We start from the raw sequence: 16,556 nt of genomic DNA on the forward strand, positions 1-16,556 counted from the left end.
ATTTAAATGCTTATATACATTTGATAACTACGAAAATGTTAGAGGCCTAAAAGTTTAATATCTGTAAAAGTGAAATTTACTAACAAAACCATGAACATGATAGCATGGTGTATCAAATATGGGTGTGGAACATATAATTTATAGTCTATAAAATATAAGAGTTCAATTAACTATGCTCATTTAGATGCCTGTAAATCCCTCACAAATTTGACTTCAAATCTTGTGAATTCATTGTTAGTTTTGCTCAATTTTGACCATAAAGTGGCACTTGCAGGTGCTTGCTAGGGCTTGGCATAGTATTTGTAGTTTGAATTGTGTTGTGTCATACTGATACTTGGCATGGAATTGCTTGGAAAGACAATCTTTTGTGCATATTATTCTAGACTAATAATTCTTTTGGAGAGGTTTGAATATGTTCTTAAGAAAAACACTTGATTTTGTACATTTCAATAGAAATTATACAATGTATCTGCTAAATAATTTGATATTTACCATTTTTTTTTTATTGCAACATAGGAAAACAAAGAAAAGAAAAAGTCTACAAATCATCTTAATTGATTTGGAGAAAGCTTATGATAGGGTATCATGAAAAGGTAACTTGGCGGGCTTTAAGAAGAGGATACATAAATGGTACATCGAAAGCTGGAAACAACAATAGAGATGGCTTTAACTAGAAATGATTGGTGAACGGGGATCCCTTAAGCTAACCCAATTGGTTGGGACAAGGGTGGATGACTGTGGTTATTCTAGTGTATGAAATTATCTCCTGCAAGGTTTGCTGTCTTGATACCGACCCTATACCGGTACCATGCTAGCATAATGTCAATACGGTATGGTACATATTTTTTTGGTGTACTGAATATTGGTACGCCATCCGTACCGGATACCGGTACTGAACCGGTATGGTATGATACACCCCATACCGCCTGGTTCGGGGCGTACCTTGATCTTCTGGATATGTTATCTGTTTCATGTATGGTACGCTGTACCGGCCCGAACTGGGCGGTACAGGGCGTACCATACCGTACCGGTTCGGACCGATATCCAGTATGGGTGACGTATCGACACTTGGTATACTAAAAAAATTTCATACCGTACCGACACTGTGCTAGTGTGGTACCGGTACGGGGTCCGGTACCGAGATGGCGAACATTGGTTTCATGTTTGTATATTACGCTTACTTTTATGCATTTCTCATTCTCTGAACTTGATGTCTATCCAATGCTTCTCCTGTTTCTGTTGTATTAAATTTTCTAAATGCATCAACTATCCTTCTAAATATATATCGGCTCAGTGGACTTGGTTAATCATCCTCTTAGTGCCTATGATGTTATTATAGCCTATCCCTCTTTTAGTTAGATCATAGCAATTTAATCATCTAAATTACATTTGTGATTGTTGTGAAGCTTTATGTACTTCATTCCCTGCTATGTCATTAGAATATATGCGAATTAGCAACATTACGCAGATTAGCTTTCTTGGTTTGTTCAATACATGTCAAGGGAGATATTGCTAGACTTAATGGGTTTTAATTGACATTGTTGTTTTTGCTGCAGGTTTGTGGTATAATGAATATCTTTGCTAGCTGATAACCTGAGGATCCAAGCAACCAATAAAATGTGGGATGAGAAACAAAAGAGCATGATATTTCAGGGTGAAAGCATGAATCCTGGTTTTTCTAGTCCTGAAGTGTCGTTTATAAAGAGCATAAAACCCGTACCTTCCAACAATGGTTCTCATATGCACTTTTTGGAGGAAGCCTCTAGAAAAAGAAAAGCGGTGGATTTGGATCAAGGTGGTAATGTTCATAATGGTGCTTCTCTTGGATATATCGGAAATTTCAGAGGCAATCTACATTACCTGCCACCAATAGATTCAAGTATGAAACATGTTATTGCTGCACCACCTATGGTCCATTCTCATGGGAGAACTCCGGAAATTTTTCCCAATCAAAATATGCAGTCTGCTAAACCTATCAGTGTGCAGTCTCAATTAGGAAACTGTCATTTTCACAATACAGATAGTGCATCCATGAGTTTGCCTACAAAAGGTGCACCATTTCAAGAAATTGCAAGTGATAGTTCTAAATCCTGCACTTTCTACCATCAAGAGTCTTTCCAATCATTCAGAACACCCACTGAAGAACTCCCTAAATTAAATGATTCAAAACAAGATGGAGTAGCCACCCAATCAGAATCAAGTAAGGTCCAGTCATATTATAGTCAGGTTGGCAGGTGCATGGAGAAGTCTCAAGCTTCTTTCAGATCACAAATAGGGATGTTTATGGGGCATGGAAATTATAATGTTTCAAGGAACTCGTATCAATGCTCTAACATTTCTCAGAATTTTTTAATGTTGGAGTCATCTCGATTTCAAATGGTTGAGAAAAATCTCAATGTGGATGAAGGAAGCAATGTGCCAGATTTTTCTAAATGTGGACTACTTGAAGCAAAAAAGGGTGATCACAATAAAGATTTTGTGGAAGTTTGGGGTATCTCAGTGGACACCACAAATGCCACAAAATTACCTGCAGTCATTGAAGGAGAAAAATCTTGTGGATCTTATCATAATCCTAACACCAATGTAAATTATGGAAATCATTCTTGCAATGATATTTTAGGTGGGCACTTGAATGTCATACCTGCAGAATCATCTAGTTCTGAGAAAGTATGCTTGAATTATGAAAGGTCGAAAAACAGTGCTCATGTTTCAATGGATTCAGAAAATAGGAGTTTGGAAAAAGATGACTGCACGGAAACTGAGAAGAAGGATCATTCCACAGAAGAGGGTAAAAGACCAGTCGAGCATGGGGATAAATTGGATGAACAAATCAAGTCAGGTGCTGGAAAGCTACCTCCAGCTACTGAAAAGCTCTGGGATGGGTCACTTCAGCTAAATGCCTCTATAACAGTGTCTGCAGTCGCCTTCTTTAAAAGGTTCCTTAATTTTACTTGCAAACTTGAGTTCTTCATGTCATTGTTAAACATTTTGGTATAATTTAGATCTGTGGGAAGTGCACTAAGGCAAATCAGACTAGTAGATTTATCTCCACATCAACATATTTTTTCTGTAGTATTGTGACTAGAGGAGCAAACTTCTGTAAGATATAATGAACCTGGAAATTAGAGGGCATAGACTGTGCATAGGTACATGGGCAACCACAGATCTCGTTGCAGGGGACATGAAATACAGAGGGTACGATTTGTGTGCATAGAGAAGACTGATATGGATTCACTATCTCTCAGATGTCAAATTTGTGATCTATGATCATCTAGAGTGATACCCCAGGTTTGAGCTTGTGAATGAAGTCTTCAGTTGGTTATATGCTGATAAGGCTGCATGAAGGAGGGCAAAAATCGACAAATTATCTAGGATTAAGGAAACGTAAACATGAGTTGCAGGCCTGCTTGGTTAGTTGTAGGAGATGGATTTTGTTAAAAGATTATAGCAAGGTGAGCAAGGTTCCAAGTCTGTACGTGCTCAAGAGCCTGCAGATTCTCAACAATGGTTGTGGAGTAGCCTGACCAGTGGACTGAAGCTCCTAATGTGTATGAAAGGCTTAAGAGAGGGTTTGAAATGACAAATGATAGGAGCCAATTAGAGAACATTATTATATAATGTCAATGGGTTATGAGCCTCGGCAAGAAAGTGAAAGTTTAATAGATGGGAAATTTTGTGGGGGATATTTTAAAGCAAGATTCGCCGTCTCAGTATCGGATTCTATACTAGTACTACACTAGCACTGTGTCAGTATAGTATGATACAGAATTTTTTCGACGTACCGAGTGTCGGTACGCCACTCGTATCGGATACCGATACTGAACTGGTACGGTATGGCAACATTCCGTACTATCTGGTTCGGGTCGGTACAGCGAACCATGTTTTAAAGGAAACACTAAGCTCATAAAGGATGTTGGAATTGGTAAACTCATGAGAGACCTTGGGACAGTAACTACTGAGTAACACTTAAACAAGAGATACCTGCTCATGTGCCCACTAGAGCAGAAGCAGGTTGAGGGAATTTACTGCATTCATCATGGGATATTGAGACAAGTCATGTACAGCCATAGTTGCATAAATATTCATAACTAGTGCAAAGATATGATGTTATTGATGACTGCATAAAAAGGATGAATGTGGGAATGCTCTTGGCATCCTTGCAAATAGAAAATGTTTGGCTCGCACTTGTTACTGCATAGCGGGAGTAGTTCATTAGTCATCATAAAAATGTCATGGCATTGTTTCAGTTGCATAAGTTTGCTCATTTATTTGATGACGAGTTCTTAGTAAGGACTTTGTGAGGTGGGGGGAAAGAGGATGTTTTAGGTAATATTAGATACTTCAGGTCTTCAGGATATTGTGAGATGAGTTTTCTATATCAATTTCTTGAATTTCTAGAACCATAGTAGTCAATTGCAACAAATTTGATATTCATTGGATTGGTGATGCAGAAAGTAAATGTCAGTCAAATGCAAAATTCCTTGATGAAGCACACTAATAATAAAATTTACTCATGCAAGCTAGTGCTAGGACCCGGCAATTGACATTTATATTGTGACATAAAGCGAAACTTTCATGTCACTGTTTGATGAACTGGTTAAAAATAGTTATCCAACACATCTAAATAAAGCAAAGTCTAGAGCTGTACATACTGAAACTATAATGCATAAGTCATCAAAAGTAAGGGGTGAAAGCTCATGTAGGAGGGACACGGAGATGCTTTGGTTATACAACTGCCTAAATATTCTGATCCTAAACTTCAAACTGCATGAGGGTTTATACAAATAATATTGACGGCCAAACAAAGAGAAATTGTGAGGTCCTAAATGTGGACTAAAGGTGGCAGTTTAAATAATCGCAGAGCCAAATTTGAGAATCTATTTGAGAAACAACTTAACCAGCACATATGCAAGGATTAAATTGGTCGAGATATTTTTAACAAAATGTTCGGGGGTGAACTCATGAAGCATGGGAGGTAACTAACAGAGCATTTCATGGGGTTATGAATGATGCAATGAATTGAAAGTGCACAGACAAGGTTTTGTTGGCAAAAGCAAAAAACTTAAGCAAATTAACCCCAAGATGGAGTAAGATTAGTGCAAATACAATGATTCTTTTGTGGTTTGGGAAGTGAACTTAAATATAATGTGAAGGATAGCCATTGAGTTGCACTAGTTCCTTCCCTCACTTTGATTGGACCTGGACTCTGAATATTTGAAACATGTGCAATAGAGGTAATACAAAACTCAGGCATCTTCTGCCAATCATTTTTTTTGTCTTGAGGTCTTAGTGACATAAGTCAGCATTCTTGTCAGTTTGTTCAGATTGTAAACTAATGTGAGATCAGGGGAAACTTGGATAGACACTAAATAGGGGAAGAATAACTGGAGCTGTGCCTGTTTTAATGACATAAACTATTGCAATAGGACACTTTTGATATATGGATCTAAAAGTCATTTGATCCTCCATCATATGTTTAATGCACTTGAACCACTGACTAGGGGAGTGTACTCTTGAGACTATGGTATGTTGTACCGGTTAGTACTGATCAGTATCGGGTGTACCATATCAGTATTGGTGGGTACCATTACCGGTACGCCTATCTATTGCAGCACCGGTACGGCAAACCTTGCTTGAGACTATGGAAATTGGCATCCAGGCTGGGCAAATTATGTGAGGGAAGTGGACTAGGGAAAACCTTGACAGTCTGATGTTGGAAATGATCCTACTTGTGCAACTTGGAAATCTGCCTATGTTCATGCAGGAATGAGTGAAGCCCTTCGATCAAGTCTATTATTTGTGTTTTTAAATGATGCAGGAATTTACCATGGAGATCCCAACATTTAATAACAACTAGTAAAACAACACGTGCAGATGCATCTGTTTCAAAGAGATCAAATAACTTATAAAGTAAAATTTAATTTACTTATCTACCAGAAAAAGATTCAATTATTTGTTTCGTGCATTAGTTTTATGATTAAACTGAGGTCTAATAACAAAATGGTTTGGTCCATGGGATTCGAAGTAGGGAAAATTTGGTTGCATATGGAGTCCTGTAGAGTTCTGGAGACCTAGTGCACCTTGTCAAAAATGCTTTCAGGCTTAATCATATTACCTCCAAACTAAGATGGTGATAGAAATCAAGCCGAGGAAGAAAGTTTTGGTGGATGGGGAGATGGGATCAGAGGCATGAGTGGAGAAAAATACTCATATAAAAGCTGTGAAAGGATTTGTAGTCAGATGCAGAGAGATGGAGCGACATATAGGTCCTTTGAGATGGGATTTATTTTTTGAAGTGCACTCTAAGATGGGGTTTATAGCAAAGCCTTACAATGTTGGGATCCAAGTTGAACAGAATCTGGACCTTAAGGAAAAACTGATTAAGTTATTATGAAAAAAGTGGGAAAATATAGTCATTTTATATAAGTTATTATGTTATAATAGGATTGAAGACAATGACTGATTTAAGTATGATTCTCCTATTACAAGTTAGATGCGCAGGATTTCTTCAAGTAGATTCAATGGTCCAGATTGCTTCCGGACAGAAATCCATGGGCACTTTTCTATATCATAATGGATATGTTTAAGCCACATTTCTGCTTCTTGGCCATTGTATATAACAGTCTGCAGGCTTTTGAGTACATCTTGCATCTTGTCTGAGACCTTTGGAAAATCAAACCTTACTGACCACTTGCCCTTGGCTTGGTCTGTTTTCATGTGAATGCATTTCAAGCATTCTGATTTCCATGTTTCATTGTGTACACTAATTCAACATTGTTATTCAAATACGGATAAAGCAGGCACATATTATCTGACAGGAGCTATAAAAAGCTAATTTGATGGCATGATATATGTACAGAAAGCACAGGGGTAACCTAATGGAAATATATTTGCCTTTTTCATGAATAATAAACTACTACCTGCCAAAAGACTTGAGAAACATATACTCTATTCTCAGTCTTAATTGCTAGGATTGTAATTGCAAATCTGTAAAACACTGCATAGATGGCTTACTGTGGTAGTCCAAAACCCAAACAACATCATGATAAGATCTTCAAGGTTTAGAGTACATTTTACTAAATCCAGACAATTTAGAAGTGACAATGACACACCCTTTACTTCATGGCTGCTGTGTGCCCTCTGAATTGTTACATGATTATTAGACCAGAAGAGTTGGAAAAATGTTCCCATCAGGTTGGCCTCTGATGGTTTAGTGAAGATTCACAAAGTGTCTGGGTAAATGATACGAAGGATTGTGCACACCATTTAAGGCTAAAGGTTGTCAGTCATATATCTGCTTCCCGGAATATTAGTGATGCTCCATTGAGGTCACCGAAAAAGTTCAAAAACAACGTATAAATAAGAGCAAGTAAGGAACTAGCACCCCCCCAAGTCTCCCTGAGAGAGAGAGAAATATGGAATATGGATGATGGTTTTAAAAGGAGTTTAAAGTGAAGAAGAGAGAAGAAGAAAAAAAAAAGGGTAAGTGGAGTAGGGCGCATATGATTAGGACATCATACCCAACGAAAATTCATGAATTTACCCAATTTGTCTAATCTTACTGAAAAACAGTGTATTAAATTTCTATATTTTCTGAAAAGAGTATAAAGGGTCTAATATAGTAGGACCCAAAGGCATGGTCCTCGGCCCAACAATCATCACAACATGAGAGAAACATGAACAATCATGATTAAGTTAGCAGCCCATGAAACAGCTCATCATGCCATAACGCGGAAATTCCTAAACATTAAAGAAGCACAAGTAGAAGTTCATTGATGATGCTTTAATTAACAGCAAGGTTCGCCGTCTTGGTACCGAACCCCGTACCAGTGTCACACTAGCACTGTGTCGTTATGGTATGGTATGGATTTTTTTCGATGAACCGAGTGTCGGTATGCCGCCCGTACCGGGTACCGGTACCGAACTAGTATGGTATGATATGCCCCGCACCACCCGGTTTGGGCCATATGGTGAACCATGATTGGCAGGGTCATAAGTTCTAAAGTTGTTGCCACCTATTTTCTATATTGTTTATCCAACATTTTATACTTAAAAGACAAAACTAACATCAGCTAAAACTAAAAGTGATCAGCAGGTTACAAGATAGTACCGTGTGAATGATAGAAGATAAATAATAAGAGGTAGATTTTCCAATCCACAGATAGATGAGAAAGAGAACAATTTAAGAAACCATATTATGTTTGTGATGTAAAAATCCAAAGTCATTATCGTAATAGATGTTGCAAATCCTATGGAAGCAGAAAATGGTGAAGATTGGGAAGAGTAGATATTTGATGCAGTTTATGTGTCGGTCAGTGAATGCCATATGAAATCTGCATGTGTGCTGGTTCAGGGGCTTAAGCTCAGAATAATTCTTTAACTGGTGCTTACCTGACTTTGTAGTAGGGTGGTAACAAGATTTCTGCACACCATGATGACATTGAACTAAATTCATGTCATTATGCTGTATTAGATAACCAACATTCCTAGTATAAGGCTAAGATGTGGAGCTAAATTGCAATACCGACATAGTCAGATTTAGTTCAAAATAAGGAAAGGTATAAAAATCTTCTCTTCCATAAAGGTAGCAGTAGCATTTGAAACTTGGTCCTAAAGGGAAAACATCTTGATAGTAATGGGAATCATCCATTATTAAAGGAATCCTAACTTTTGGTGCAAGGGTTGATCCTAATGGACTGATAGATTTTAACCTCACTTTCATCGAAGTCATCCATGCAAATATATATGTTTGCAACAAGAAAAAATCTTCAGGTAATTGGCCCTTTCTAAATTCTAATGTACCATCTTATACTTGTGTCAAATTTTCTCTATAGTATGTGGTGGGTCATTGGTATGGTTCTGTGTAGTGGAATAAAATAATAAACATGGGACAAGATCGCTCTTTTCAATGAATCACCATGAACATATGAAATACACGCATAATGGGAGATATATATGCATGCTAGGAGATATTGAGGTTGGGAAATCCATAATCCTTTGCGAATTACTGTCCTCAGATGCTTCAATCGACGTATCTATACAGCTTTTCTTAGCTCCAAGTCTCTAGCAACTTCAGGATAAAGGAATGCTCTGTAAGAAAAGCTTGCTTGACCAACCATCTCTCTTGTTCTTGACCCTTGGAGAAAGATGACTCTTAGGCTTGCACCTTTCTCTCTCTCTCTTGGTGGTGTGTGAATTGCTTAGGATGCTTGAACCCGTAGGATGCCTCCCCTATATAGAGGAGGAGATGTGCTGAGGTTCTATGCTAGGCACTCTGAAGTCCCCCTAGAGTCCTAACTAGACTGCCAAGAGAGGGCATACCCAGCCGAATCAATAGGGAATCGGGACGGTTCCTTTTGTCCGTTTGATGCAGTGGCTGAACCCTCTACTGACCCTTTGGTTTAATTAAAATTGGCTCAATTAACTCAGTTCAATCCTCTCATCCGGATCAATTAACCCTGCTTAATCCACTCATCTAGATCAATTAACCCTCTCTCTTGGGCTTGGTTCCCACTCATTTCGCGATAATGAGACCCCTTTATCTCGTGATTTTGAGAGACCGCCTCCCATCTCCCACTCATGATCATTGTGCTCCTCCCCTCGCGACTGCTTGGAGTGCTCAATCTGCCCCTTTCATCTGCCACTTGGCTCAATCCATTGCTCGCTCTCCCCTCCGCCCCCCCACCGGTAACATCCGCCCTCTCCCTCCCTCTCTCTCTTGCTTGGGTTAGGATTAGGGTTTCTTTTGCTCTCCCCTTTCCTCCCTCTTCCTCTCCCTCTCCCTCTCCCTCCCTCTCTCTCTCTCTTTTTCTCCTCGCCCTCCTCCCTCTTCCTCTCCCTCTTTGGTTCTCCCTGCATCGGTATATGTCTGAATAGAATGGCTCGGATGCATACCATGCCGAACCAGTCACTGGCTAATACCCTCTCCAGTATCAATTCGATGAACGTTGATACCGGCCTATATAAGGAATCCAAGCTAGATTCCAGCTTAGGAGAAAAGGGAGTGCTAGCCGTAGAGCCTTGCCCCCTCCTAGAGGGTGCATGTCTAGCGCCTCTAAGAGGCACCTTAGAATGTAGGGATATTAGCTCTAGGGGTTGCCCCCTTCTCTTCTAGACGCGCCTCTTTCAGTGGCACTATATTCAATGGGATGGCGGCCACCTTCTTTGGTTGGCTGGCCCTACTTGTATTCTATCCAAGTGGAGTAGGGTTGACCGAGGTTCGGTTTGACTTGACCCGACCTAGTCCAATCCTTTTATCTAGATTGTTTCTCTAGCCCAATCTCTTCTTTGATTAAATCCAGATCTTTCTTAATCCAATATGCGAGACAACAATTAATTGGAATTTCATTCCATTTGACTTGGAGATAGATGACACATGATATAGATGTGTTGCTAGGATACAACTCAAGTTCCTGCTCACCAAAGATTTGTCCCTTTAGGTCCACTTAGTCACATATTAACTACCTGGTCTAGCATATAGATATGGCATCTAGATCATATTACCAAACTTCTTGGTGAGTAAGATAAAACCTACTGATCTTCCTGTTCTCGTACAAGCTTGGTTCTGCAATTCAGTCTACCATCATGCTAGTGTCCCTGTATGACCATTGAGTATAGTGTGTTCAACTTGTATACAGTTTTATGACCCATTAAAACTCTACTTTGTGTTAGACATTTTTTGACAACTATTCAAGTGAATCCCTTTTGAAAGTAATTAATTACTAACATAATATTTTTGTAAAATAATTGTTTTTAGAATCTTTCAAGTTATTGCTTGGCGAATCAAATATGTATGGCACATTGTCAAAAAATCGGTACCAAGCACCGGGCACTATACTGGTTTTTTAGCAGAACGATTCGGTACGGACTATGCCAGGCCCGTACCGAGAGAGGGCACGGCACCATGGGAGAGGGAAAGAGAAAGAGAGAGCAAGCGGGGGAGGGAGGTCGGAGAAGGGTGGCGGATGTCGGTGGGGGCCGCGGGGGGGCAGCGGAGGCTGTGGCAGGCAACGCCGCTGCCCCCCCCCCCGCGCCCTCCATCGGCCTCCCGCAGCCCTCTGCTGGCATCCGCCACCTCTTCTTCTCCCCCCTTTCCCGCTTGCTCTCTCCTTCCTTCTCCTTCTCCGGCTCTAGCAAGTGTCTCGTTTTTATAGTCGGAACTGTACTGGTGAGCCATCGGTATGGCTTGGAATAGGTGGAACCATCCGGCTTGGGACGGCTCCGCCGACCTTGGTCTGACAATGTCTCTGTTCTAATATGGACACTACTATTCATGTTGGATGACCTAACCCTCACAAGCATCTAGATCTAGTAAACTACTGCACTCCCAATCAAGGACAAAGTCCATGATTGTAGGTTATCATGGTCGATACACATGCAAATTTACTAACCTTCATAGTACAGCAAGATGTCCTTTTTTTTAGGTCAAGGTACCACTTGCAAGAGGACCTTGTGTTTATTTCCTGATTCATCTAATGAACTAAAATTTCTTCCAAGTATCCAAAACGAATGATCTAGGTAGAAGGGCTACCAATCATCTCAAATTCTCCCTTACTTTACGCATACATGTGCTAACTATTCTATGAAGAATATAACATAAATGTGTAGGATAACAACTTCCATTTATATATGGATTATTCTATCACAAGGAAAGTCCATCCTTCCTCCTGGAACTTTTTGTGAACCAATGACACCCTTTAGCTAACCAAGATGAATCCATAATTTGAAATGTTAACTAATAGCCATAAAAATAATTATGTTTTTTGAAGATGGAATGACATGAGTGTTTGGTATCATAGACTATTTCTGCTATAAGCTAGGAGAATAACTAGGTGGAGTCATATCTCTCTTACTCATTGAAATTCTTTTGAAGGAACCTTTTTGAGATAACCAATTCCATGTATCTCTTTAGCATATCATTAGTACTTACTAGCACTTCAATGCCTATTTCCGGAGGTAAAAGAGTAACCGGTCATCTCGGTCTAAAGTCAAAAAACTCCCAGCAAGCTCTATAAGAGGCATATTAAGGTACGCCATACCGTACCGAATCAAGTGGTATGGGGTGTACCCAAGGATTGCCGAACCGGTACCGGGTGTCGTACTAGTCAACGATCGATCCGGCTTGGTATCGAGAGAAACCAACTGGAGCAAGAGAAGACAAAGAGAAAGAAAGAGCGAGTGGGGGCGGGAGCGTCCGCTGCCCTCCCCGGCCTCCACCGGTCCCCCGTGGCCCTCCGTAGGCGTCTGCGGCTGCTTCTTCCCCCTCCCTCCCCTGCTCGCTCTCTCTTTCTCTTCATCTTCTCCGGCTTCGGTAGCGAACCGGTTACAAAGCCGGAACCGTACTGGTAGGCCACCGGTATGGTTTGGAATGGGCGGAACCGTCCGGTTCGGAATGGGCGGAACCGTTCGGTTTGGGATGGTTCCGCATTTTTTGGATGTACCATATCGTACTGGTTCGGTACCAGTACACGATATGGAGGACATACCAACACTCGGTATTGCCGAACCGGCCTCTGTACTGGGCGTGTTCCGACATAGTGATAGGGTGGCATTGGTACAGGGCTTGCTGCCGATGTAGCATACCTTAAGGCATATACTTCCGTTTGGTAGCTCCTCTATTCATGCACAATTACAATCGTATTAATAAAAATGGGGTCTGCCTTTGCAAAAACAAGCAGCTCGCCTCATAGGATGGACTGTGGAGGGCCATGGTGGCTTAATGTATAAGCTCTCATATATGCTTAATATAAAATCTCACTTGGGGATAAATAAGCTTCAATGATTTGATCACTAGGATACCATCAAGACATATAACAGTAATACATCACACACACATAGATTATCTAGATGGACAAAACCACAGACAATCAAACAAGCAAAATTAAAACAGTAAATCTGATCTCCATATGGTGATGGTGGTGCCACAAATACAATCATAAACACATGTCCATGTAGTAATTGATCCATGCCACTGCACCACTCCGATGCATCCCGATCAAGTCCTCGCAGTCCTTCGGTGTGAGAAATACGGAAAGATAAGTACCCCACAGGTGAAAAGGTAAGTGCCTAATTCCTTCACAATTCTTACTGACCTTATATTACATCCTAACAATGATGTAGAGGGATTTAAATTCAAACACCAAATAAAAGAAAATTATATACATTTACATCACGTTCCACCATACCACATGAGCACTTACTGCTAAAATATCCACTTGCAGAGGTTGGTAAATATCTCATGCACAGAAATATGCAATTATGGCCCATCTATGATGCGAAAACCAATTGATATTGGATTTTATCGAAAAGAGATTCCAAATGAGATCAAGACCTCCCACTGAGCAGAGCAGTTTCCTATTATGATTAGTTCTTGATGAGTCCCACCAATCCAAAAAAAACAATTATCTCATATTCTCATGATACCAAACACAATAGACTTGATACTTCACATCATCTCATGATGCAAGTGAAAACCATGTAATTAATCAACTATTTCAGCAAATACCTGATTTCTATTCCTTTTTCTCAGGCCTAAATAATTAAACAATAAAGGGAAGTAAGTGACAAAGCCTATATAACTTCCAAATAAGCACATTTGCTCCTAGAATTGGTCTAGGTTGTCTTCAAGTTTCCAATCATTACAACTTTACAATGATATGAAATAGGCTCTATAAGATATGCATATTAATTTCTTTTAATCTAATACTAATCCAACCAACGATTGAGCTTTAAAATAGACTATATAATTGTCTCTAATTTTGTGACAGGTGTCAAGGTAAACTGGTCATCATATGACCTAACTAGGTTTTATTGGGTAACATATACTTGCTGAAACTTAAACCTGATGTAATGTAGTGCTAATCCTCATAAAACCTTATTCAAATCAGAGATTTAGAGATCCTAATTACAGCCATAACATTTAATTCTGAACTTGTAAAAATTTGATTGCAAAATAGTGAACATATTGGTCGCTGGTGCAATGATGGCACTTGGTGTAGTGAGTCAACCCTAGCTAAAATTATACCCCTTCCTTTTCTGTTCTAAATTCAACATGATATAAACCAAGATCAAAGGTTAATAACATCAGAAAATTTTCATATCTTAGAAGAAAACATGCAACTAAAATCTTTTGCGCAAACTGCTGTTTGCCGAGGTGAAAAGTAGGGCTGCATACATGCCATTAAGTTGGCTGAGTAGGGATGACCTAATAGGATGGATGCACACCACTAATATTCTCTTAGACATGCCTGGTTTGATGCCTAAAAGTGTCCAACCTGATAGGATCATGGGTGCTTATGTCTGGTCTTAAAAAGATTTTCATTGGAGTCCTAGTCCAACTAGGATTGCTATGAGACTTACTTTTATATGACCCTATCCTTTTCTGGATCTAGTTAGGAGTGAAAAGGGCTGCAGCTCTCAACGAAGCCTTGTACAACAGGTGTTTGGGGTTCCATAAAAACTTAGAATCCCAACCTGATTGGGATTGGAGGTGGCTGGCATTAAATTGAAAAGCTGACTTTGATTAGGACAGGTTAGCAAGGAGACATCCTTATCCTGACTATGGGAGTCCAAGTTAATGCCACAGTGTCCTGATTAGAATTATTCCTAATTTAGAATGAGTCCAAGATGACAAGGCCAGCTATAAATAAGGTACCAAACCCAAATGGAATAGGAGACTATGTCCTAGATATTAGGGGATAGAGTTGGAATAAGACTAGAACTTCCCATGTGGCTAAGTATTAGGGCTGGTCACTTGAGGCTTTGATCGAGGACGCCCAAGCGACTTGTTTCCATGCATGGGAGAGCATGTACTTAGTCATCAAAACAAAGAGAAACTGCCTCCAAACAATCTGAGATGGGGAAATGAAGGTTTCATTGGATCAGACAAGGCCTCAAGGATTGATAGGAAACCCTAGAGTTCTCTCCAAACAGAACTACAGTTTTCTCATATATGGCCTCAGGATACTTATAAATGAGTTTAGATGTGTCTCCTATCCATATAGAGGGCTTCATGGCTTCGCTACAAGCATAAGATACAAGTACAACAAACTGAAAAGCCTCAACACAAGTGATTTTGTCAGATTTAATGAAAATTCAAAATGATGAATATACATCTATCCTATTCCTAATAGGACTCATGGACATCTATCCTATTCCTAATATGGACATACCCTTCTTATTTCATCTAATTAAGAAGAAGACTCAAAAAATCAGATTTGGAATATATCTATAGTGGATACAATCATGTAAAAGTGAGGAATAAATTGATGAAACTGGATATATATGATTGATAGCAGTTAGCACCTATTCATGCAATTCAAGCCAATGAGAGGAATACCTTCAGATCTATTAAATAAGAATCAAATCTTAGCTTTTTCTTGTATATTAAAATTGAATTCATGGCCTTCCTTTGTCATCCAGTGAGATCAATGCCATGTAAACTCGACCGATTTATGATATGGTGCAATACTATGCATGTGACATTGGAGAGAGGGAGAGAAGCGGAGGAGGAGAAGGCATTGGAAGAGAGAAGGGGATATCTCAATATTCTGTAATCTCAATAATTCAATTTGTATGCTCAATTAGCATAGCAATGGGTTTATATAGACAACCCAAAACCCTTCGCATAAAAATAAAATACTAGAGTCTAATTTTAGAATTCACAAAATTCTAGTTCCAAATAAAATTTTCTAATTTTCAAATAAAATAAAATTTTTAATATCTGTATTTATGCCTAATACATGTGCACCTAGATTTCTTATTAAGGGGCGGTCCTCCAGTATGATTAATAAATTCTTGCTATAAATCAATATAAATCAAAAGTTTTGCAATCATGTTTTTTATGATAATCACCTTATGCTAGAGATGAAAAAAATTGACAAACCATATCTCATGCAATCTATGTGATGCACAATTAGAATTATCCAAAACAAACATGAATCCATACATATCTATCATAAAACATAGATATGTTGTTACAGTGGAAATCAAATCTCATCTGGAATGAAACTGTGACCCAAGGTGCGTCGTACCGGTATCGGTCGGCATACCGGTGGCTGGCCGGACCGGAATGGTACCGGTCCGGTCCGGTATGTACCGGCCGGTACGCGGTGGTTTCAAAAACCACAGCGCGAGGCGCTGTGGTTCTAAAAAAACAAAATCGTACCGGTGCGAACCGGCCGGTTCGCACCGGTATGAGGCCGGTACCAAGCGGTATCGGCCGGTACCAACCGGTACGGAGCCCCGTACCGGCCGGTTCGGCTAAAAAATCGGAAAATACCGGTTTTCTTGTGGTTCCGGTACCGGTCTAAGATCGGACCGGTACGTACCGGCCCGTACCGGCCGGTACGGCATTCCATGCTGTGGCCTAATACCACTTGTAGAACTGGTAGGCCCTCCAACATGGTTTTCTGCAGTGGAATAAAATAACAAACGTGGAATAGTATCACTATTTTCGATAAACCACCATGAATATATTGAATACATGCATAATTAGAGAGATATATACCTGCTAGCATGATTCGCTGTACCACCCCGAATCGCCTGGTTCCGAGCGT

At 39.8% G+C, this 16,556-nt stretch overlaps 1 protein-coding gene across 3 annotated transcripts in view; it reads left to right on the forward strand.

Moving 5' to 3' along the window:
- Positions 1–16,556, forward strand: part of LOC103719542 — a 45,594-nt gene that overhangs the window by 20,424 nt on the left and 8,614 nt on the right. For all 3 annotated transcript variants that reach the window (XM_008808834.3, XM_008808833.3, XM_008808835.3), the window contains exon 2: positions 1,557–2,936. In XM_008808834.3, coding sequence (XP_008807056.2) covers positions 1,618–2,936 — 1,319 coding nt within the window. In that variant the 5' untranslated portion in view covers positions 1,557–1,617. The remainder of the gene's footprint in view (positions 1–1,556; positions 2,937–16,556) is intronic.

This window comes from Phoenix dactylifera, chromosome 1 (assembly GCF_009389715.1).
Source record: "Phoenix dactylifera cultivar Barhee BC4 chromosome 1, palm_55x_up_171113_PBpolish2nd_filt_p, whole genome shotgun sequence".
In the NCBI taxonomy this organism is placed as follows: Eukaryota; Viridiplantae; Streptophyta; class Magnoliopsida; order Arecales; family Arecaceae; genus Phoenix; species Phoenix dactylifera.